The 24919-nt window shown below is 40.2% G+C and overlaps 1 protein-coding gene across 2 annotated transcripts in view; it reads right to left on the bottom strand.

Annotated features, from left to right (window-relative positions):
* Nucleotides 1-386: 386 nt before the first annotated feature.
* LOC101859393 overlaps nucleotides 387-24919 on the bottom strand; it is a 42281-nt gene continuing 17748 nt past the window's right edge. For both annotated transcript variants that reach the window (XM_005094767.3, XM_005094766.3), the window contains exons 3-16: nucleotides 21129-21361; nucleotides 18988-19171; nucleotides 17642-17776; nucleotides 16457-16622; nucleotides 15606-15745; nucleotides 13434-13657; nucleotides 12163-12319; nucleotides 11315-11497; nucleotides 10352-10668; nucleotides 9442-9652; nucleotides 7207-8646; nucleotides 3467-3676; nucleotides 2144-2334; nucleotides 387-1807 (exon numbers count right to left, since the gene is read on the bottom strand). In XM_005094767.3, coding sequence (XP_005094824.1) covers nucleotides 1615-1807; nucleotides 2144-2334; nucleotides 3467-3676; nucleotides 7207-8646; nucleotides 9442-9652; nucleotides 10352-10668; nucleotides 11315-11497; nucleotides 12163-12319; nucleotides 13434-13657; nucleotides 15606-15745; nucleotides 16457-16622; nucleotides 17642-17776; nucleotides 18988-19171; nucleotides 21129-21361 — 3984 coding nt within the window. In that variant the 3' untranslated portion in view covers nucleotides 387-1614. The remainder of the gene's footprint in view (nucleotides 1808-2143; nucleotides 2335-3466; nucleotides 3677-7206; nucleotides 8647-9441; nucleotides 9653-10351; nucleotides 10669-11314; nucleotides 11498-12162; nucleotides 12320-13433; nucleotides 13658-15605; nucleotides 15746-16456; nucleotides 16623-17641; nucleotides 17777-18987; nucleotides 19172-21128; nucleotides 21362-24919) is intronic.

Genomic DNA, 24919 nt, shown 5'->3' with positions numbered 1-24919 from the left:
CTGTGTCCCACGGCTTGCTTTGAGGCATTTCATTCAAAGGAGAACTATGCTTAGTTATCTTTTTTATTTGTTTGACTATATTATAATGTATTACATGTACAGTTTGACATGTAGTGTGTAAGCATGAGTGTGTACGTGCGTGTGTGTTTGTGTGTGTGCGTGAGTGTGTGTGTGTGTGTGTGTGTGTGTATGTGTTTGTGCGTGTGTGTGTCCATTCCATGTACCTGCTTCTTATTTTAGAAGGAAACTGTTCATTGTGTTTCATCTTTGCTATTTGATCTTGAATTTTGTTGGTGACGTTACGTTTCTCTTTCAGTTTCAGTACCGGTATTCAGCGAAACTGTATAGGCCTATATTTGGACATTGACATTATTCTTTGATTACCCTTTGTATTACTTGTTTGAAATCATTCTATTTGACTACGATCAATTTTGACAACCATGTGCTTAGTTCATCTAAAAAGGTTTTTTTCACTTTTACATACATTTTTTTTTCTCACAAAAAACATAATTTTTTCAAAGATTTTTTGAAAATAAATGCATTTTATGTAAATATACATAATGATCTTACTTTTTGTCAAATGTTATACTTGTAATGTTTTTAGGTTTATCCCACTGATTTTTTGAAAATAGGTAAAAATCATGCGTCTCCAGGGAAATTCTCGGTGAAAAACTGGCGTCTTTAATGAGTTAATCCAAAACTGCTCAACATTGTTGCTCAAGTCTAAAGTGAAAGAAGTTTTTTTATGAGACACTAGATTGCAAACACTGGATTTTTAGTTTAGTCAGCAAACTTGGTCAAATGCTTGTTAGTCAACTTAGTGTCTTGGATTGTTTTGTTTTGTTTTGGTTTTTTTGTTTTTTCAAAATGCATTTTAATTCAGTTGCCTATAGTTAACAAATATGACACTTTTCCCTTCCAAAAACATAGATGTTCCAATATATTGGATCTGGATCTCACTCTTTCGGAGAGTGCACGTCCGCCTTCGCGTGAATTTCCTCCTTTTTTGAAATTCCTGAGTGGCAGCTATGAATAAAAAGGGGACCAATTGCCATTGAGGTTGCTTCTAGCTCCTCCTTGACCAGTGGATCAAGTAATTCAGAGTGTATTTTTGTCCATAGTTCAAATAATTATTCAAACAAAAGTATGACACCACTGAAAATTTGTTTTCACCCCAATAAAACAAAACATAGAAATAATAAATAGTGAAAATATTAGAGTCTACTTTGAATTGTTATCCGACAATGAATGTTCTAGAACACCCTAAAAATGCCAGCAGTTGGGGTTAAATTGGTATTTCAACCTCTGGCCGTCAGTGAGTTGAGCCTTTTCAGTCAGCTTTCGTAAGTCCGGAAAGAAAGAGGTTTACAGTAGTATCACAATGCAGATGGTGACTGCACTTAGGAATCATCTGTAGTACTGTTTGGAAATGACAGACGACCAAAATCAGAAATGTGCCTCACATCTCCAAACAAGACGAATGCACATTATGTATGACAGACACAAGACCAAAAAGCGGTAAAAATACCTGTGTGCGTATGGGTACATGGTGTAGGTTACAGAACAAGAGCAAATGTTTTTAAAGTGCCGACAATTAGCTTTCAGCTAAAGTAGCTAGGTCATGTGACCCTCCAACTTTGCGCTGTCAAGACGTGGGAACTTTGCCCTCCTGGCCAGGGACTTCTCCGAGAGCTTGCGTTTGGCGGCAGAACACCGGTCGTCCTCGCGTGATGTGGCTGGACAGGGGAGCGTATGGCAGTTCATCAGGTGCACGCACTGCTGTTCCTCATCATAGACACATTTGAATCTGTAGGAAAACAAATCAGAGAAAACAATGACAGTAACCAGTAACAGTCAACGGAAATGAGAACAAATTGTGCAATTTGCTAGAGGTCCGGGTCCCTAAACTTCTTTATAAACACTTAATTTTTAGTAAAGATATTTGTTTTAAAAAGCATTTCGGCACTAGCAACAAATTATGTCATAATTTAAGTGTAAAAAATTAGAGGTGTTACAAGAGAGTCACAAACCCAAAAAGATAAGGAGAGACAAGGACGATGGATGTTTGACAGGAAAGAAAAGGAGCAAACCACACCAGAGCACCCACCAACCAACCACTTACAAACGTTGCACTGGGCCCTACCTGCAGTCTGGCCGGCGGCACCTCCAGTAGGAGACCTCGTTCATTGTCCAGCTGAGCAGAAGCTGCTCCCCACACACCACCAGGCAGTTGCTCTGACTGTCAAAGTGAAAGTCCATCACGCTACCAGGGGCTGGTGGGCTCAGGCTGGTGCCTTGATTGCTAGTGCCGGCCAGTTGTAAGACCTGCTGAGTCTGAGAGCAAGTACAAGACAAAACATAAACACGAGCTTGAATAAAGAGAAACACATCAACATAATAACCGTCACTCAGTGCAGGAAAAAGGTAAGACAGACGAAAACAATGAAAGCAAACTTGCACGTGAGTTTGTCAACAAAAAAAGAGAAAGTAGTTTTCAACACAAATTTGACAAGAACTATCAAACCATGTTCAGGAACAGTGGTGGATTTTCTGGGTCAGCCCTTTCAGATGGAAGGATCAAAGTATAGTGTATGTAAGCTGCTTTCAAATAAATATGGACCTCCAACAAGCACAAAGAATCAAGTATTTGTGAGGGGAAATCAAAAGCAAAAGTGGTGTTCAACAAAATACGTTGAGAAGATTGCTTCTATAAAAATATAAGCTACCTCCAGTAGCTGCTTAAGTTTGTTTAAAACTTCTCTTCCTCTTCCGATGTTAAAGGTAATCATCAGTTCATGATGGACAAACTCTTATTATTATTACAGTGGAGTCCACTTATAACGAGTCCAGAAATAACGAGAAGTCTGTTATAAAGACACTATTCTAAAACCCCGTTTTTTTCCTTCTATATCTTTGTAAATAAAATACTGCTAGATTATCTAGGCATACTGTGCCTCTCACTTCTCCGGTGCGGGACGGAGAGGTCACAGTGCTGTGATGGATGGAGTGAATGTGTGACGCGCGCAAGAAGACGCAACGCACAACAGGGAGTGGTGGGGTGGGGGACAACACAGCCGGCGAATTAGCCTAGAGCCAGAGCCCTTTCTTTCTGATCTCCAGCGTCGAGCTGTCAACATTGCTAGTGCTAGAGAAAGAAACCTGATTTGATTTTTGATCATGTAAGATGTAGAGATCATGTTGAACAAAATCATCATCAGGGGAAATACAAAAAGGAATAAACAGAACACCAAGCTCATAGATTAGGCCTACTTTACTATTTCCGTTGAATTTATTACTGGATCCCTTATAACGAGAATCCTGCTATAACGGACATTTCGCACCGGTCCCCTCCATCTCGTTAAAACAGGATTCCACTGTATTATTATTATAATTATTATTACTATTATTATTATCATTATTAGTATTATAATTATACCCAGGAAAAGAAAGGTATGTTGTATTTTACCTCTAGAATAAGGTTCTGAGAAGCACTGTCTGTGACCATCGCAGTCCTGGCATTCTGCATGGACTGAGCCACGTCCTGAAATCTGGGCACACAGCTGAGAATTTCATCAGAGTCGAGGACATTCCTCAGGCATCGGACATAGTCAGAGTAGACAGAGACTAGTGACTGGTCCAAGGTCTCTGCAGATCTACGCTGTAACATTTTCACTACCTGGAAAAAAGCACACATGGAATAAAAAGCTGCTCCCTGTCACTTTATGATAGATACATCTCACATTATCATGCCACTTTATTTCTGTGCTTTCTGTCAAAGCACATAAGCTAGTCAACGCAGTGTGGTAGAGCATAAAGTTGAGTTTTGAATTAAAGAGGTATCACATAACCATACCAGGTTCCAGAGGAATGAAAAGCTACTTTAAAGTATTATATTAAAATATTTATTTTTAGTCACATATCCTAAAAGAAAGCAGCTCACCCAACTTCGCAATATCTCCCTTGACATTTCTGGTTATTTCTTCATTCCAATCTACCATTTCTATCCCCCAAGAGATATACAATGTTGTACCTGTTGAGTGCTTGTTGTTACTATTCATATTGTCCCACTGACTGCCAAGTATCTATTCACAGCTGAGGAAACTGAAGGAATTACACAAAGTAACTTTCCCACTAGGGATACAATATCCTATAGTAAGGAGTTGAGAGATTAACTCACAACTTTTACAAATTGCAAATCATATCAATCATAGGCCTAACACTCAACTAAATTACTTTTCAAAATTGCAAGTCATATCAAACATAAGCCTTACCACTCGACTATAATCAATCATGACTGTACCCCAGCACGATGAAAACACTACTTTCTGTTGCCTCTTAACTCTTTCCCTACCACAAGCTTTTGCAGCTCACAGAACTGGCCTCGCAGGACCGAGAGCCGCAAAATACGGCTCGAGTGGCTCGTTATCTACTCCAATCCAGTAATGAAAAGATACAAAATTCTCGGCCGATCCACATTTTCAAAATAATGGAATAGACTTCCTGTTAGCAAATACAAAAGAAAATATTGCACTGACAGACGATTTTTAGTCATTTCAGCGCTTTTTTTGTCCCATTCGAAACGCAAATATGAGGGGAAAAAGCGCTCCCCTGACTTTAGTATACGTCTCAGACTTTCACTTCTATAATAGATACAAATACATAACTTTCAGTATTTCTTTGCATTACTTGTGGCAACCTACCTGGGAAGTTTCAATGATGATGTTGTTGTACTTTTTTAGTTATGACCTTTCAAAGCTGGAAAATTGTTGATTTCATATGAAACCTTCGATATTGCATAATCACTTTTAGAAACCACAAAGTAATATAATTGGAATAAATCTTCAATATTGTATCGCCATCTGATAGATTATTTTTTAACCTTCAGTTTGATGGGCCATATGATATGGTTTGTGCGTGTTTAGTTGGATGTTTTGACATTTTCCTTTGGCGGGGTAGAGGTGTAAAAATAGGTCAGGGAAAAGCCCTGGGCCAGTGGTGGATTTTGGCCTGGTAGGAAAAGAACTAAGCACTAACTCGCTACCTAAAAATTACAAAGTTCTGACATTTTTTACTGTTTTGAGTTACTAGAGTAAAGGCACTATTTGTGGCCATTTCTCACTTAATTTGCTCTAGAAACCAAACGAATAGAGATAACTAAAATATTTTTGGCCTTCAAACTTGCACATCCTCTGGCCAATAGATGTGTTATGGTCTAGAGCATACTCAGCTAGATTGCCAAGAAGAATATTCATTCTAAAACACCATGTGAAGGGACCAGTTTGCGATCAGGGCACCTTTATGCGGTCATCGAGGACACATTATGCGGCTAGGGAATTGTGATGCGATCACATGGGGATATGTACACGACCAGGACCTCCCAACATGATCTTGTAGTGTACCGTGGGGCGGGGGTGTTTTTTAAGAAGACGAGCCGACAGGGTGGCCTCGTCGTTGACGGACTTTGGCCAAAAGGTTGGAATCCCGACAGTATGATACTCTTGAGCTTTGGCTTTTTATTGCCCCCCCCCCTCCCCCCCTCGGCGTCCTCTGGTGAGATCAAGTGATCCGCCTTCAAAATGACCATCTATGTACAGTAGGGTGCTATAAAATAAACAACAGGAGTCACTGTGGCGTAGTGGTAAGACACACGCTTCATATGTTGAAGATCCCGGGTTCGAGTCTTGCTGGGCCCGCATTTTTCCTGAGTGATATGGCCAGAGCGGCCGTCTCCTATAAGTTATATGACCTTCCTGTGTCGAAAGAGACGATTAAACTACCAACTCAGTCTCGGTAAAGCAAGCAACAAAGAAAGAAGTCATGGGAGAAACAGGTGAGGTTAGTGAGAACGAAATAAGAAGCTTAACGATGATCGGCTCTTGTTACATTGACGACAAAAAACAACTTTGACAGATTAAAAAATCAATGAATACGTAAATACTGCCAGGAACTTTGACAGACACCTTCACAAACGACCCGAGTGTATCTTTTTAAAAAATCAATAATTCTGCCCCCACTTCGGTGTCCAATACTCAGCAACGCTCAGGCTTTGAATGAACTTTGGTGACCCCTGCAAACGTAGATTCTACTCACATGATGACATGTGATGCGAGCACGCGCAGGTTCACTGACCGGTCATGTCGGCGAGCCCAATAAGCTGAAAATAAGACGTTTTCTTTTCTTTTCTTTTTTCTTAAGTGACTAGTCACAAATATTGATTTATTTTAACGGTGACACAGCGTATAGAATTCATAACTTGCATGCCACAAACGTTTCATTATCAGATCGGGAAAAACTGAGCGAATAACTCAATCGCGACCAGCAGAAATGAACTTCCTGAGGCAATTTACAGATTTCCCCAAATTCCCGGGACTCGCAGATTTTTTTCAAGAGGAAGTGACAGGGCAGTTTCTTCAGACTGCGCCCAATCTGATGGAGTCAGTCTTGATTGATCTACTATCGCATTGAAGTCAAGAACTACAAATCAGGCTTTCTGGTGCATGTAACCTAAAATGCTGTTAAATGGGCACTGTTAGTAATTGACCCCAACAATGCCCCTTCTCCAATGGAGTGGACCTTTTGTGGACGTCCCTGATTGCAAGAAGTCCTTTTCAAAAATAAGAGAATGACTATGCGGCCACCCCCTCCCTGAGTCCCCTTTGTTGTTTTCTTTATATTAAGACATTTACACATGATATTCATTCATTACAGAAACACATGAACCTATAATCAAATAAAAATGTGATAAGAAAGCTTTGTAATGACCATGGACAAGTGACCAGTCAAATTTTCACACATTGATATTTTGATCGACCAAATTCTTCAAACCACTGCCGCTTTCAAACTTTGCTGCCTATCGAGACCATCTCTGTTGTGAGCATGTGATTCATGCCAGTGCATCACGGGAGCTTGGTTTCCGTATGGAAAATGAAACAAGACTTGAGTTATTGACTTTATAAGGAAAGTGGCCGCATACTTCGGCCGGCCGCAAATAGTGCCTTTACTCTAGCACCATGAGGTCAGAAATTATAAGCTCTATCTGCTCTATCAAAACCATAAGATTATTTTGAGTCGTTATCAAGATATTCAAATTACATTTGAAAAAGCTTGTAATATGTGAAACTCAAAATTGTTTTATGTCAAATTTCTGAAAACTAGGTACTGAGCAGATAGAGCTTCGAAATTCTGAGGTAGTGCACAGTTGCTAACCTGTGAAGCAAAGGCAGACTGTGAGCCTGGCGGGTCGTGGTTGTGATTGCTGGAGATTTGTACCACCTGGGAGGTGGAGGCGTTGAGCACACACTGGAACGGGCAGCTGGGGATACGGCACTGCCAGTACACATTGCCGATCTGTGCGGTGGCTGGCATGAGAGGGTAGCCATGTAGGGTGAACACATTCTCGCTGCTGTGGGATGTGGGTGTTGGAGAGGGAAGCATGGCCTGCTGGAGAATTGAGGACGTCGAGCCAGAGACCATGGAGGGGACCGAGATTTGCTGTAGATTTGTGGACACTGTCAATGGGAGCTGCTGCGGCTGTGGCTGTTCAGACTGTGGGTCACTTACGGTCAGCAGCTGTTGAGAATGTTGTTGTGATGGCAACTGAGTATACACAGAAACAGATGGAAATTGAGAATTTTTCTCCTGGTGACCACTGAAGGTGTTGAAACCGATTTGCCGGTCCATAGAAGTGAAAGAATTTTGTTGTAGAGAGGTACACTGACTAGGTACTATATTTGTGTAATTTGTGGTCCCGATTTGCTGGAAGGATGTCTGCTGAGGATATTGCGTAGTATAACTGCTCTCTGGGGTCTGCAGGAGCTGAGGTAGGTTGGTCACAGTGTCCGGCTCAAACAAGATGTGGTGCGGCTCGGCACTCCGCTGCGACTTCATGTGTTGTTCCCGGGAGTCAAGGTAAGAGCTGATTCTCTCCGTCTCCTCATGGCACTGCTCGATGAGATAGTCTGCGGCTGTCACACCACTGCTGCTGGTGCTGCTTATTGTGCTGCTGGTACTGTTGTTACTGCTGCTGCTGCAGCTGGGGATGGTGCTGTCGGGCTCGTTCAGCGACCCTAAGCTCTTCTTACCTCCTATATCTTTGTGTGACTTTGACTTAAGCAGCAACTTTTGTTTAGCTGGCTGTGGTGGGTTCGCTCGCGTCCTCATCACAAGCTGGTAGATTTTGGTCAGATTGGGCAAGAACTTTAGCAACATTTTGTTACCGGAGACAATTTTCTCCATTCTCCTCTTCTCTTGTTCGTAGATGAGTTTCGGCGACAATGTCACGTCCATGACCGCCCGTCTCCTGACCGCAGCAATCAGAGCCTGTGACACGTGGTACTTGACGTCGGGCCGGTGTGTGTGGTCAAGCTGGCTGCGCGTCACATGCTCTGTCTCTCGGTCCACCACACAGCGGAAGGGACAGCCCTCCCGGACACACGCCCACCCAGTACTCGTCTCACTCTCGCTCTTCTTCACCAGTGGATGACCATCCAGAATCCTTTTGTCTGGGTCAGGGTCCAACCACGATGGCAACAGCGCGGTGAGTTGAGTGTAAGCTGACTCAATCTCGATATCGTAAGGAGGGTCGTCGAGGTCAAAGTCAAAGTTGCTCCCCTTTGCATCCAAAGCCAGCTCACTGCTTTCATCACCCTACGAGAAGTAAAGGGGCAGAAAAAGGAAAAAAACAGTGATACCATTGTCATTATTCCCAACATTATCAACCTGAAAAGAAAAATAGAGAAAATGCTTTATATGTTTTATCTGACAATTAACATAAAAAGGCAAATATTCTGATTATTTCCAGCTTTGTTCGCTTAACCAAGTCATTAAGTATATATTATTCCAGACTCCACACCCCCCCCCCCCCCCCCCAGCCTTTTTTCCTTTGGTTTCTATAAAAAATCAGTTCCCCCCCTTTATAAGATAATTTTGAAACCCCTAATCTGTAAATTGTATGTTATAGTATGAGCATAACACGCTACTCAACACTAACAGGTAATTTAGAAGGCACAGTACTCAGCCTTGAGGTTAAAGAAAAGGACCAACACCCCCCCCCCCCCCCCCCCCCAAAAAAGAAAGAAAAAAAGGAAGGATAAATCATCAAAGTGAATTTTTATTTCATCCGATTCATCTGTGTTTAAATGCCACTGCAAGTATTACAACCATTAGATAGAATGCAGCTCCAACTGGTTTAGCAGTAGTCTATATTTGTGAGGCAGCATGGTGAAATTAAGACGCTCGTCAAAATAATGAAATCAAGTAAACCTATATTTTTTTGCTTGTTTGGCAACTTTTATTGAATTTTTGTTTTTTGGCTAAACATCAATGTTTAAAGTCAGTGTTTTTATGCTCCCGTCAACACTTGTGTGTGTGTGTGTGTGTGTGTATGTGTGTGTGTGTGTGTGTGTGAGTGTGTGTGCATGCATATGTCCATGCCGAACAAACCTCCGAGTCATCTAAAGCGGCTGCGTCCAGCTGGTCCTCAATGAGGTTGGCCGAGCGGCTGGACAAGCTCTTGACCTTATAGAGTGTGGACTTGAGGCTCTCGTAGTTGGGAAGCTTGGAAAGGAACTCGCTGTCTTTTCCTTCTGACTTGAGACGTGCAATCTCCTCGTCATAGATGATCTTGGGCGACAGGTCACTCTCAATGCTCACCCTGGACACAGACAAAAAATAAGAGTAAATGCGATTTTCGTGGTGAATATTTTACATCCTCATCTGTTAAAGAAATCCCCACAAAAAATAGCATACAAACAACAGAAGCCACCCACCTCGCCCTTGACTGAAAAATGCACCTCCCTTTCACATCTAACGATACACCAGGAAGAACAGAGTAAAGAAAGGTTTTACATCCTCATTGACACAGGGATATAATTATAAATAAGAAAACAGTCGCTTCTACAAACTTCTTACCACAAGTCTGGACTACATGGGATTCATCTACGGTGGGGAAATGGGGATATTCGAAAACATATTGGTTGGTCGCCTGCCGAAGACATGACTCATTTTGCAGAAGGCATCTGACCATGTACAGTTGAACTTACTTTAATGACCACCAGTCCAAGACAATCACTTGTACAAATGACCGCTTCTCACCTCACATCTTTTTCGATATATTATAATGACACTGTCCAAGAAATATACCTGTCTAAGACAACCACTCTCCGCAACAATGGACGGCACTGCATTTTTTCAGGGAAAAATCAGGCAAACGCATAACCCGCATGTCAACCCCTCAGAAAAGCATAAAAGATTTATTGACTGAAAACGCAGGCAGCTGTTACGTCAATCAGCCAAAATTTAGAGATTTGCTCATACCAGTGGCACGACAGTAAATCCTGAAATACGAAATCACCTCTTCTTCATTTTGCGCACAAAGTTCTTCACAGCCAGACTGAAGGCGTTGACGGGGTGGTTGTGCTCCCCGCTGATCCTCATCAACCTCTTGGACTTGCTGTCGTAGCTACAGCGGAAGCTGCAGTTGCTGTTCTTGCAGCGCCAGTAGGTGGTGTACTCGCGCGTGTAGCTGATCCGCAGGACACAGCCGTTGACCACCAGTGCACGACTGCCACGATTTGTGGGCACAAACGAGATGCTGTAGCTGGCCGGGTCTGGCAGGGAAATCACCAAATGTTCTGGTTCCTCCAGTGGAGTTATCTTGGCAGTTGACGTCTGAGGACACAAGTTGTGTAGAGTGCTCCACTTAATAACAAATACAGATAAAAAGTGACCCTGCAAAGGACGGAGCGTGTACAGGAAACTTTGTGATTGTGTCAATTTGAAACATTGAAAATACCATCAGTGAGAGAGTTGGGGGTGGGGGACCCTACACTTGAAGCACACAACTGAATTCAAACATTCACCTGGTTTCCGCAAGTAAAATAGATGAAATGTGCATTTGGCAACAAGTTAAAAGGAAACTTTCACTTAAAAAGATCAATTAAATACAGCTTGAACTATTTAAATAGAAAGTGAACATAACTGATATCAGCTAAAATGAAATTTTTATAGCTTCTGTAAGAAGTTCACTCGCAAGAAGACAAACCAGCAAAAATAGCTCCAACACAGCTAAAATATGAGAACTATGAATGCATTAATGCTGGTTAAAAATTTACTATCTCTGACTCTGACACCAGTCAGAAATTAATTTTTTTCAGCCTGACAATTACGTTAAAGCATTGTTTCCATGGGCTTTACATACAAGGACAGTACAGCAAAGCCATTTTCCTGGCTGAGAAAGGCAAACTTTCCAAACAGCTGAAATGATTTATTTTGATTTTTTTTTAAGCAAATGATAGCAGCCCCCTGAACTACTGACCTTGACCTTCACTGTAGCATTACAATACTGGTCGATGATGTCATGGCTATCATAGAGGCTTGGAGCGGCGATGTCCATCAAAGCGTTGCTGCCGCTGCTGCTGCTGCTGCTGCGGTCCGGGGAGGCCTCATCGTTCTCCTCAGCATCCTGGTCCATGGGGTCGTTGTCCTCGAGGCTCAGGTGCTGCAGACGTACAGTGACAACAATTATAAGAGAATTTGGTTGATATAATCTCAGTAATAGCTTATCTTGTTCAATTCATTCAATCCACATTTTCAACAAAAAAAGTACATCGAAATGAAAATATTTTGATCTATGGAGAGCTATGACTAAACTTGTACAAATACATGTAATGAATATTAATAGTTTCAAATTTTAACTGCAAGATCTTTTACTCTCTCTAATCTTAAACATTAGTATACTAAAACATTTTTTGTTTCTTTTTTTTTTTTTGGTTTTGTTTTTTTGGGGGGGGGTTCAGTATGCCATGCACAAATCTTGCACAGCTGATAACATCATTCAGTATAATAATTGAACTGTAGAACCTATAAATGTTTACTGTTCAAGAAACTCATAGTAAATTCTCTCGAAGAATTTTGGCCACAAAAAGTTTAAGAGTGTGGTTATCAGAAAGGTAGTACAATAACCATTAAAAAGTTAAGATTTGCAATCCTCATATTCTTTCTTTTTCAGCTCATTAATATTGTACAAGAAAATGTTCATAGCATACGATATCAAAATTTAAAAAAAAAATTTTTCAGAGACTTAAAAAGTTCAATTTAATAAATGAAAAATAATTTTTACTCAATTAAGGTCTCTTATCACTAAGAGTGTTTGTAAAATATTACTGTTAAATCTTTAGGTGAGATGTCCTGTGTGCCATCAATGTTCACATCACCGAGCCCCCTGGATGTGCCAACAGTTTCCTGCCCTTCGACTGTGAAGTCATTGGTGAAGTACGTGGCACCTCTCTTACTGCTCACCGTCTCTTCGGGTTGGGTTTTTCTGTGACACAAAATGTTCGCATTCATTTGAGCTCACCTAACAATAAATTTGCCTTTGCCATACATTTTAGTTATATTAATCATAAAGTGTATAAAAACTACATTTGAGTAAGAAAATGAACTCTATCAAAACATTCTGTTATCATAAATTACTATTTTATATCAGCTCATAGATCGCTTCTTGTAATAAATACAAAGACCTTAAAAAAAAAAAAGAGTTATCATATCCAGTCTGAATTTTTATTGAATAAACAAGTACAATGTCACAGTGCAGTAATCCTAGACCATTAAAAACTGTAAAATGTCTGCCCTACATGACGATAAACCCTATATAATAATCATCTTTTTTTTTACGTTAAGAAAATAGCACATTTTCTCCATCAGACCAAGCTGTTGCATAGGCTCCATCTATGAAAAGTCACAATCAGTTTTTAAACCAGTTTCAGATATTTCTCCATACCATTGTTAACACCTGCCACCAGCAAGTAACAAAGATGACATTCTAAATTTGGCAAAGCAGAGGACAACACCATCATTTATGAAACAATGAGTACAGAATTTTTAGAACTAAAATTTCTGAAAAAGTAGTAACCTTATAGGGCTACATAGCTGCTTCGATAAAATTACCTTTATCTTCAGCTAGGAAATGTTGGGAAGGGAGTGATGCTCCGGGAAAAGAGGTGAAACCCAATTTAGAAAATTCCTTGGTCTCGTTCAACGCATTCTCCCAAACCCCCCCCCCCCCCCCCCCCCCGCTTGCCACTTCAAGTGGTGAAACGGAAGTGCCCCTTACTTTCATATTACCACTACATGTTGCCTTCTTACTAATCACTTATTCCAATTTTCATTTCTCATAATCATTTCTATGCACATTCTACAATACACATGTTTCATGATTATCTTATCCGTTCAATTTACTATAGTTTGAGGGGTCAACAATCCATTTTGGTAAATATTTGTCAAAGTGATTGCTGTATTTTGCAAACACACCTTGAGAATCTACAAACAGGCTGCGTAAAAATGGGGAACACCTACTGTTGGGGAAAGAGTTCAGAAGCTTCCCTATCACAACAAGACAAATGCAAGAGGTGACCGAACCATCACAATGTACTCACTTGTGCTTGTAGTTATAGAGAGACGTCCGCACGCTGGAGAAAGCAGGTAGACACTTCACGAGCTGCTCTCCCTTCTCCATGCTTCGCAGTTTGGCAATCTCCTGGTCATACACTCGCTTGGGGGTCAAGGTCGGGTCCTTGGACATTCTCGCTTTCAACAAGTAACTGAATTCACGAATTCGAAGTCTATGCGCATTGCTCACATGGGTGTGCTTGCCTGAAACCTAGAGGGAGCAAAAAAAGAATTCCTCTTATATTACTTATTGTTCCACTTTTTAAAAGGGTTCTTTTCATCCAAGCCTTTCAGTCTAAATAATGTTCTTTTCTTTAAGAACTAATTTTGTTTTGCATTCGTATTAACAGCAGAACACTTGTGCAAAAATAATTTTTTTTAACATCTCTCATTAAATGATATTTTCTTGTAAACAAACACACACACACCTTTAACTTCTGTAGTTTGAACAACCTGCATAACATTTGTTAACACATTACACCCTAACTCGCCCGGGATCGCCCGGGAATTCCCTTACGCGCTCCACCCTGACTCGCCCGGAACCGCCCGCGCCGACCCAGCGTCTTTAGAAACGAAAGTCTCGCCTTGACGAGACTCTGGGGCCGGGATTTTGATTTGCATAGTATAGCAAAAAGTTTCTTCTTTCGTTTGATACCGAAACGAAATTTTTCGGGCCAGTAGTTTTAGTATTAGAGCTGATCGAAGTGCGATCGCGTTACCGACACTTCGAAAGTGTCTCGACTTGTTGAAAAGCGACACAATTGAGTTCGAAAACGGAAATAACGATGGATTTGAGCAAAAATGAGCATGTGACAAATCAGATGGCTCAGATTTTGATGAAAACGTTGTAGGAAGAGTTTGGGGCGATTCCGATTGATCAGACGGAGAAAATCTAGAATTTAGACCTAGGGCCCGACCGCGAGGCTGAGAGTGAGAGTGACTGGTCGGACACCCCGATTGAACTAAAGTTAGAACATTTCCAACAGTTTGCGCATACATAAAGTTATATTTTTCTGAAACTACATTCAGTTTTCTTTTTAACTTTTATATTTTTCAGGATTTTTGGAATTTGTTTAGTATTTTTAAAATGTGTTTTTTAAAGGCTAGTATTCACGGGAGGTGGGTTCTTTCCCCTTGCTTAGGATCTAACAATGGACTTCCCGTCCAGGCCCTTAGGGTGTAATGTGTTAACAAATTTTAACACAAATGAATTGTTGGCCACATTTCCCTTACAGCAATGATATTCATCCTCGAACACAGATTTTCTTGCAAAAACCAAATAGTTAGGTCCTACTCTCTTATAATAATAATATATGGCATATATATATATCGCTCAACCCTGATTAAAGTACACAGGCTTTTACCAATTCATAAGGTCTATAAAGGGGTTGGGGGAGGGTTGGTAAGTGTTTTACGGTGCTCGCTACTGCATAAGGTCATATGAGCGCGCAGGATACATTAAACATTTTTCAACCAGTAGGAAATTTTTTATTTTGCCCGGGTGGCAGCCAACGCCTACTCTTTTCAATCTTACACCACCAAACGATCATTATCAAGCCCAACTTGCACACAGGCCCTCCGAGATTTTTCGCCCTTGTCTGACAAAGCTAGGTGTAGATCTTTCCTACCAGAAGATCAGGGGGGGTGGCTGAAAAACAGCAGTAAGAAGGAGCCAAGGAGTAGCAATAGAAAAGCTGCAGAAACAGCCAGGAGCCCAGAGGAGGGGGCAAAGGAGGTGAGGGGCTGGGGGCAGAAAGAGGAGACAAAAGCAGGAAAGGAAGTGAAAAGAGACAATTTTAGAGAAGAAAATTTTCGGTCACTACCCAGATTTGCACCCTGGACCTTTGAATGAGAAGCCAACACCTTAACCTCTAGGCCGCGAGAGCCCCCCAAGGGTTCCCCCCCCCCCTCACTTGTACTTTCCTCTGCAAATGTAAACTATCTGTGATCAACATAACAAGAGAGTCAGAATAAGATACAACCTATGATATAGCTTCACAGACAGAGGGAAAGAATTGACATTTTTTACTCAAAAGCACTGAGAACAACCAACAAGTAATTATGCAAAATTCATAAGTAAACACTGCTGCCAATCAAAAGCAAAAACAAAAAAAGATGTACACATATTTTCGAATAGAGCATATTCAACAGGATCTTACCTTGACAATGTCATTTAAGACATCGTTATACACGCAGCGATACAAGCATGGATCGACAGTGCACTTCCAATAAAAGCGGCCTCCGGTCTTCTGAGCATTCAGGCGCAATGTGAAGTCATTCACCACAAAGATCCTTTTACCTGAGAGGCACAAAAGTACGTAAAAATACAGTAATTTACCTTTCTTTGTATTTAAGAATGTAGAAAGTCCACTGCAGATATGATAAACAAGTACAATAAGTAACAGAAGGAGATTCAGAGAAACTGGGCTATAATTACCTTAGTTGAGAAAATATAGCAATATCAAATGACGATTTTTTATATGTTGGAAAAAGTGTTTTTCTTTTGCTCATGCCCATCAGTACAAATATTTTAGCAATTGAGGTGTCACAATTTGATGACGATTCTTTGAGAAATACTTTTTTGGTGATGATAAAACAGCAGATTTAAAAGTAAGTTACATTACGAGGATGAAGACACCACTGATACTAGTTATAAACACTATTTTGATAATAAAACTACTATTTGAGGAGCAATGCCCAGAAACTGATCAAATTTATGTATATTACAACATGATGTTAACTGCAACAGGACAGATGCCAGAGAAATAATTTGATTCAATTCCCCAAGCATGGCTTGTAAAAAGTCAGGCAATACAAAATATTTTTAGATCAACAAAAAGACATAAATAGCTTACATAGATTAAATGCCAAAAGAGACTTCTGGAGACTAGAAATAATTTATAATTTCAACAAAAAAAGACACAAAATATTAAAAGAAACATTTATGAATCTTGTATATTGCTCTAAAAGGCCCAGTTTCAAATAAGGGTGATTAATTATGGAACAGTACCTTGCTTGGACGGGATAAAATAAAAGCTGAGCTCTGGGAACTTGCTGGACCTGATGGGCGTTGGCGTGATGATCGACATGTTCATACAGCTCTCTTCCTGCTGTGACGACGGGGCAGACTCCTCAAGGAATACTCTATCCAGCTCCGTGATTTCTCGCCTTTTCTCCTGTGTTAGATCAATGTACTCTTTTCACTGTCCCTCTAAACATTGTTTTACAAATTAGTCAAACTGTTTCAGGTGATTGATATACATGACATTGCTGAAATGCTAAATGGTACAAGACCAAAAGAAAACAACAATTTTTTCAAAGTTGAGCAGAGTAAAGTGCTCTTTAAAACTAATAGAAATAAACAACCCTGTCATATTAACCACTCGTACAGACAAACATTCACAAATTGGCTTAACAGAGTTATTCACTATACATTTTTTTTCTTAAAGATGTGTACATCAGGAAGCATTTAGAGTGGTCACACCCCTATCTCAACTTCCAAAGATATACTCAGACCTATTGAATCTTTCCATTAACCAAACTGACATGAATTGATCAGGTTCTGTAATACAAGATACTATGACGAGCAATGTGTGTTTGCAGAGATAAGTCTGTTTACTTGATATATAAGCATAACATTAATATGATGGAAGGACTTTCGTAACGAGCGACTACTTTAACAAATACAATTTAAAAAAGACCTAACCCTACCCCCAACCCCTACTCTTACCCTAAACCCTCTATCCTACTCTGTTTCATAGTGGTCACTCGTTATGGAATTCCTCCCAACATGATATTGACAGATCTGAATACAGCTGCACATGACCCAGTGAAACAAATTTCCGAAAAGGACAAAGAGTAGGATTTCTTTTCTTTCTTTTTTTAAGCTGGAACTAAAATTACTATGCCAACAGAGGGAACGGCGGCATTGGTAGCCTACATTGGTAGCCTAGTGATTATGTTAACAGACCCATAATCGTGAGATTGCGGGTTCTGGGGTTCGAATCTCAGTTTGGTCCGATGTGACCTTGGGAAAGACACTTTACATGAATTTTCTATTTGGCTCAGTCCTTTCAGAGATAATATTGAACTCAGAGGTCACACACATTATGTAATCTAATAGTAATGGTGTTGATAGGAACGTGAAACCTATACCATTTCACATTTTGTTTCACAAAGGGAACAAACATTCTACCTCTCCCTTTCCAATCTCTTCTTCTTCATCCTCCTCAGCATCCTCAGAGACAGACATGGTCTTCCTCATGCGGTAGACATAGTGCTTGATACAACTATAGCCTGGTACTTTTCGAGTCACACCCAGAAGATCACCCTGTGCAGAGAGGACAGGAGAAAAATTCTGTGAGCATGAGGTTGTTGTTGTTCTTGTTGTGATTGTTCATCCACCAGCAGGAATAAAGAATAAATATTTGCCCTCTAATTCTAAGGGACATAAACAATTACTTTTTTTTTTATTATTCATGTTTACCTCAGAGTTTGTCCAGTTCATTTTCAAATGGTGGCAGACTGGTCTGTCATTAAGACATAAAGGTTCAAAGAGCACCAAAAAATGGTACAGGCAGAGAAAACAGTGAATACAATTCAAATCAGAAGAAAAAAATCTGCTGGAGAGACCTAAAGGCATAAAAAAAAAAGAAGGCGTGTGTGTGTGTGTGTGTGTGTGTGTGTGTGTGTGTGTGTGTGTGTGTGTGCGCGCGCGCGCATGTGTGTGTGGGGGGGGAGTCGTCAAAAAAAAAGAGCAAAAGACAAAAAGGAAAAAAAATGAAGAAAATCAACTGAGCACAATTTGGTGTGGTGAGGGACATAAAAACTGTACTAAACTTTTGTCAAAAGGTACAGTGAGTACAACTACAGCTCCTCCTACTACTACTATAACTATGACTGAAAAAAAAAAATTTTCCTAGTAGTAGGAAGAACAAACAGTCAGCAACCCATGGACCAAGCCAGAGAACTCAGGAGATGGTTCTAGTGATCCAGAGTCGTTATTGCTCCAACTTGCCGTGAACTACAATGGTACAACTCACATCAATATGAGATATTGGCCAGCTATGTTGACCAGACAAAGAACAACACTGACCAGCTAAAAGTAAACTGACACCTTGATACATTCAGAACAACAACAACAAAAATACTTAGGCCTCATAAGAATACACAAAAGTTTGGAAAAAAAAAGACATGTTTTAAGGAACAATTACTAACACAGAATGCCCTTAAAAAGAAGATGGGAATTAGGACATCACTAACAACTGAAGACAATGAGACACTGTCACCAGGGGTGGCGGCTTTGTGCAGTGGGCAGAAATGCTTTCAAAGAACAATCAAGGAGGCTACTTTCTAAAAGGAATACCATCATTCACCTCTTTCACCCTAATATTAGGTACAAGATGCCAAGAAGAGCTCTCAGCCTGTCTCTGTACTAGACGATCTTCTCTAGCTCCAGGCAGCTGTGTCCCACATGAGGGGAATATGCAACATGAAAAAAAAAAACCCAGCTAGGTGAACAACATTTACCCTTCTATTTACCTCTTGTTTCACCTTCTCCACCTCCTCGTCATAGATTTTTTTGGCTGGGACGTGGGGGTTCTCCAGTATCCTGTGCTTGACATTCTGAATAAACTGTCTCTTCATCATAAGGTCCACATCTGGCGGGTGGTTGTGCAGGCCTGTCGTCTTGATCACAGAATTCCTCGGGGAATCGTACACCGCCCTGAAGGTGAAAACAAATTGTGATGAATACTGGATTTTTTTTTTATTGAGAGAGACAGACAGACAGACAGACAGACAGACAGACAGACAGACAGACAGACATACAGACAGACAGACAGACAGACAAACAGACAGACAGGGAGGAAGGGAGGGAGGGAGGGAGAGAGAGAGAAAGAGATATGTAAATCTCATGCTATATAATATGTACACTTTGTGTCGTAGTAGCTGGTGAGGGCATCATCAGTTGTTTTTTCCAATGGTAGATCAATAAATGTTATCTAATCTTATAAATTACCGCATTACTTTTGTTTCCCTTTACCGACATAACAAGAGAGAAAAATATAGTATTAAGTAAGAAGTGAATCCATAGAGCTGCCCCAATTTGCCTTTATAAGGTTCAGTTCAATGCTGGTTTTCTGTTTTTCCAACATAACTCTTTCTATAACAGAGGAGCATCTTTTGTTCTGTCATACCAATGTGTTGCAAAAATGTGAAAAGTTGGACCGGGCGCCAGGAAACGCCAGATTCCCAAGCTGACTTTTCAAATAAAGTAAACATGTAAAAAAATCTAATGAAGAGAAAAAATAAGCACAAGAAGATGGTGCGAGACAAAAGGAAGGCATAATACAGACCTGCCACTCTATGAATCTAAAAATCAGGATTTTAGAGTTAAAAAATCAGGATCAGGTGAAAAAAATCAGGATCAACGGCAAATCAGTCATAAGGGGTACAGGGGAAGGGGGATCCTGGTTCCCTTTTATGAGGAAAAAATGCAAGAAAAAACTTTTTGCAGGAATAAGTTCACGTTTGGGCCACTAAATAGAGGGAAAACTGAAAGACAACATTACTCGAGTCGGAGTGGGATAGAGTGGGGGAGCGCAGGTTGCAGTAAAGCTGAAACTCTTGTAGTCTTGAAAATAGCTGACACATAACTCTAATCATCCATGCAAAAAGCCCGTGTTTTCATACAGTAACAACGTTTGACTTCCATCGCATATACACTCAAGGCACCCCCCCCCCCCGAAAAAAAAGATTGCGCCAAGGTTGTTCATTTATTTCTTTTTTCTTATTCCTTTATCCTCACTTAGTAGGTTCTACTTGTATCACGGCACGCACTTTAAGCCCAAGTGTCAAAACAATACCCCCACCCGCTCCCCCCGGTCGTCCTGGTGAAGTCTCGAAAAACACCCCGACCAATGCGACCGGCGTGAATGAACTTTGCTGACCCCGACAGCCGACGGTCCCCGACACACGCGCTATTCACACGTACGAGGTCATGTCACGGGTTGCGAATGAGCGTTTGAAAGTTCCACTGACAGGTCTTGCTCATGCTGATGGGCCCGACTAGCCAGAACTCAAACGAAGCTTGCTTTTAAACCAACGGCAGAACAACAAATAGATTATTCTTAGGCCCATGACATAATTGTTACAGTAATCAGGACACAGTCGGAGAATTCTGTGTTATAAAAGCGAAAGTACATCTTGAGCGTATCCATGTCGGAATTCAAAATCGATACTACGTTGGTTTTAGTTAAAATAACGTGCGTGAGTCATCTACTAGATTCGGCATAGATGCTTTAAAAAGTAGCATTCCAAGTTCCTGCCGATAAAAAGTCCAATCGGTGCTTCCAAGCAAAAGAGATTGCAGAACTTTTAATATTTTTTCTAAGAATCGGACGCAAATGACGCAACGACGCAAATATCTCGAATTCAAGATAGATTGGGATTTTTTTCGCCAAAAGCAGGACAAGTAAACAAACTTTAAGACAGTATTAATAACTCTATATGTCCAAAAACTGACGAACACCTGATTCCACAGCGTCATGACATTTATATGAATTGGCAAAGAGTTAATACTGCTTTTTTTTCTTTGGTAGGAAAAACACACGAGATATACACAATACAGCTGTTTTCAAACAATCATAACACATGTCACATGTACTACTGTGGGCCATTACCTGAAGAAACAGCCTTCCTTCTGGCACTTCCAGTAGGATCTTCCTGACGACCTCACTGCATTCTGGTACAGCAGGCAGTCCTCTATCACAAGCAACTGACAACCTCGACTCGAGGGCAGAAAGTAGAAGTTCACATCTTCAACACTCGTCTTGGATGACGTGGATGCTTTTTCATCCTCGTCTGACAAGTTTTCATTTTCTTGATCCTCTTCCTCTTCTTTCTCTTCTTCTTCCTGCAGGTAACAGAAAGCAAAATCCATGTAGACTACATAATCTATTGTCTACCATAAACTTCTTTCCTGATTTGAACATCAGGAAGTTTATTGAAACAAGGGTTATACACGGAAATTTGGGACAATCAACAAGAACGAATAAATTGCATAACACCAGGTGATGAACTCAGTGCCTGAAAGAGTAAAACGGTGGAGAATCAGGGCAAAAACTCAGTGCCTGAAAGTAAAATTATACCAATAAGTCACAGAAAACTTGTTTTGACTCATATGGATTGTAGTTAAGTTGACGGGTATGGCCTGTCAGCTAGACAGCAGCATTAGTTGAACTTCAGGGGATGATAGCTGCACAGAAAAGAAACAAAAGTCAGCCACATCCAAATGTTGACCAACCATACACTCAAAATAAATAGTGGGGTAAAAAGTTGGCACCAGCTGCTCCATACTCTAATCTTTATTCAACAATAGTGGCACAGTGCACACTGCTGTACTTGAGTGAGACTTGAAGAAAATGATTTTTGAATCAAAAGTGGAGTAAAAGCTCAGCAGCTTTCACTTGAGATGCCTCAAATTATTATGGAATAACAAGGCCAACAAGATTACAAACACAAAGTACCAGAACTGAAAAGACAGAACATTTTAATGGTATTTTCATTTCTCAAAATGAAGGACTCATAAGGTTGGGACACCTTCATTCTATGAATGACGATGATAAAATATAAAGTCTTCATCTATGAAGACATAGAGAAGGAAAGTGAAATGAATACTAAAAGGTGATCTCTACAAACATGCTTGTAAGAAGGACATGACTTCAACAGATATCAACATTAGAACCTGGGAACAAACAGTAGATCTTTACCAATTGAAAAGTTTGAGTGAAGAGCAGCACATCGACACAAGGGTCCTATAGCGCAAGAAAGAAGCAAAACAGATAGACAAACGACAGATCAACAGAAAAGAAGAAGGACCTACCCAGTAGTGCCCTCCAACCACCCAGCCAACTGGAAGAGGGAAGTCAAGACAAATTTCAAGATGAAAAAAGATTGACATCACTACAAAAGGCTAAAATGCAGCACCTAAAGAGGAGCGAGACTGTGTTAACAGAGAGCACAATATCAATTATTTCCTGGAAATCACTGCAATCAGCACCTTCTGACATACTTTGGACTAAGTATCTGTGCATATGCACATCCCAGGATATTTTCACCATCATTCTTCAAGCGCGCAAGCCACTTTAGGCAGTTTTGAGAAAATCAAAGAAAATAAAACTACTCCCAAATCAAAAACATGACTTTGACCCTCGTTATTTTTTCAAATAAAAACTTGGAAGGCAACTACAAAACAAAATGAATCCATACTGTAAGATGCCCTTTAAATCTTTATTTAAAATTATGGTTTTCTCTGGAAACCTCTAGAAATGATTTGAGCAATTGTGGAATAAAGCTGCCGATGATGCTCAAGACATCACCGACACTGTCTTCAGTTCCTGAATTTAATGTAAGTATTGTACAAGCCCATCAACACAATTTAGATAATTTGCTAGGCAAGCTGATTTGATGCCATGTGATGCTGATAAGCTCAGCTGTGCATGATACTATTGATACTAACACTAAATCCCCGAGGAAAACCAGAAATTCAAAAGTAATTATGTTTCCTGTGTGGGAATAGAACTCAAGTCTTTTGGGCACAGCCAGAGACATACAAAAACAACAAAAGTATGGTAAAGATGAAGGACCTGCCAGTGAAACCCTCTAACTACTAGTTATGGCCTGAAAAGAGAAATTAATTGTAAATGTTTTATACCCTTATCTACAACAATAAGATTATTTAAGGGGTGGGCTGCTTCACCCCTGCCTGTCAGGACCAATGTGGGCTGAGATGGATACATCCCAGGTAAAAGAAAGTGATAGCCTGCTCAATAAAATAGACTGGCTCACTCAGGAATTGAACTCAAATGCAAGGGGCCTAACCAATACACCAGACGATGGCCTGAAAAGATTGAAAGGCTCAACAGAATGGGCATACAACAAACACAGTGGAACTGGGGAAGATGCAGGCATCCATCCACCATCAAGTTATTTGCTCCTACTAGCCCTACTCCTACAAAAAAGAAACTTGAAATAAGTTTTTTTTTGGTATCCTCTGATTTGACAAGAGGACCAACAATCAGGCCGTAATGTGCTAAGGTACTAAATTCTAACATGTCTTCATTACAAGAACCATGCACACAGAGACAAGAACATGCAACATAGAAGATGACCCAAGAGGGAGAAACTCAAACGTAAGAACTGTCAGTCAGCATAATGAAAGGAAAGAAATCATATTAATATTATTTAAAAAGCAAAGGTGAGAATGAAATATCATTATGATCCCAGTAACAGTTTCAAGATTGTATAAACCAAATCTGATAAAAGATTTTCTGAAGGCAAGACGGCAGAAATACAATTATACATCCCAGAAACGAAGGACAGTAGTAACATCGGGAAAAGAAATAAAAGCTGATCACACAAAAACACCCATCAAGCGTCCATGTGTCCATGAGAATCAAAGGTATGACAGACAGTACAAATGGATGAACTGTCCTATTTCTTCTGCAAAAATAATTTGAAATCTTCCATGCCATGTCACTACCAGCATTTTAAACTGTTTCCTGTTCTTCAATCCCAGTAATATGAATGCGGGCAACATGTTGCTATTAGGAAACAAAGAGATATAAAATAGATAGCATGGCATTCTCATTACACTTACAGGACACATCCTAACCGTTCAGCTGACCATATCAAGATTGTCTCAAGCTGTATGATGGGATTATACAACAGATCTAGTGTCAAAGGATAAAAGGTTATGATCATCAAATAGTGTAAATGAAGAGAGAGAGAGACTGACCTTGATGATAGGTACATCGTACACTTACAAGGCATGCAAACATCTTACCATCAAACCATAAATCAGCACTCACCTTTTCCACACTGGCTTATTTTGTAACATTATAGTCACCTCAATCATTGAAAAGATCAGATGACCAGCTTCATGGAAAGGACAACATCCTTCAATGTGCTAGTCACTTTCAACTGTGTTTGAAAAGTTCACTAACAATGGCTCAGAGCTATTACCCCCACCCAATAAATAAAAAAATAAGATATAACTCTAAGCCTTGACTACAAAAATATATTCTAGATCAAAACTTGCCCATCATAAGCATGGTTTGATATGAGGTTACAGGAGACCCATCTCTACTAGAGAGTGAGAAGCCATGAAGACTCCCTTCATAAACAACCATTTTTATATGTATGTATTGACAGAGGCCGGAACCAAGGCCATATGCACTGCAGTCCACCAACACTCTGATACTGAAGCAAAAGAATAAACAAGTAAGCAGGCAGGAAATTATAAATTCTTAATATAAGTTTATTGAAAAATCTGGAATAATGCTGATTCCACAAAAAATGTAACTTTTGATATGACTCAAGGCATGCACAGTAAAAATCTACCAGTATTATAGGAATTCTTGCCACTCAGCAATGTCACAACCAATATAAAAATTTCATATTTACTAAATAT

Source organism: Aplysia californica, unplaced genomic scaffold (genome assembly GCF_000002075.1).
Source record: "Aplysia californica isolate F4 #8 unplaced genomic scaffold, AplCal3.0 scaffold00089, whole genome shotgun sequence".
NCBI lineage: Eukaryota > Metazoa > Mollusca > Gastropoda > Aplysiida > Aplysiidae > Aplysia > Aplysia californica.
The sequence above is the reverse complement of the archived record's forward strand: the minus strand, read 5'-3'. Positions and strand labels throughout refer to the sequence as shown.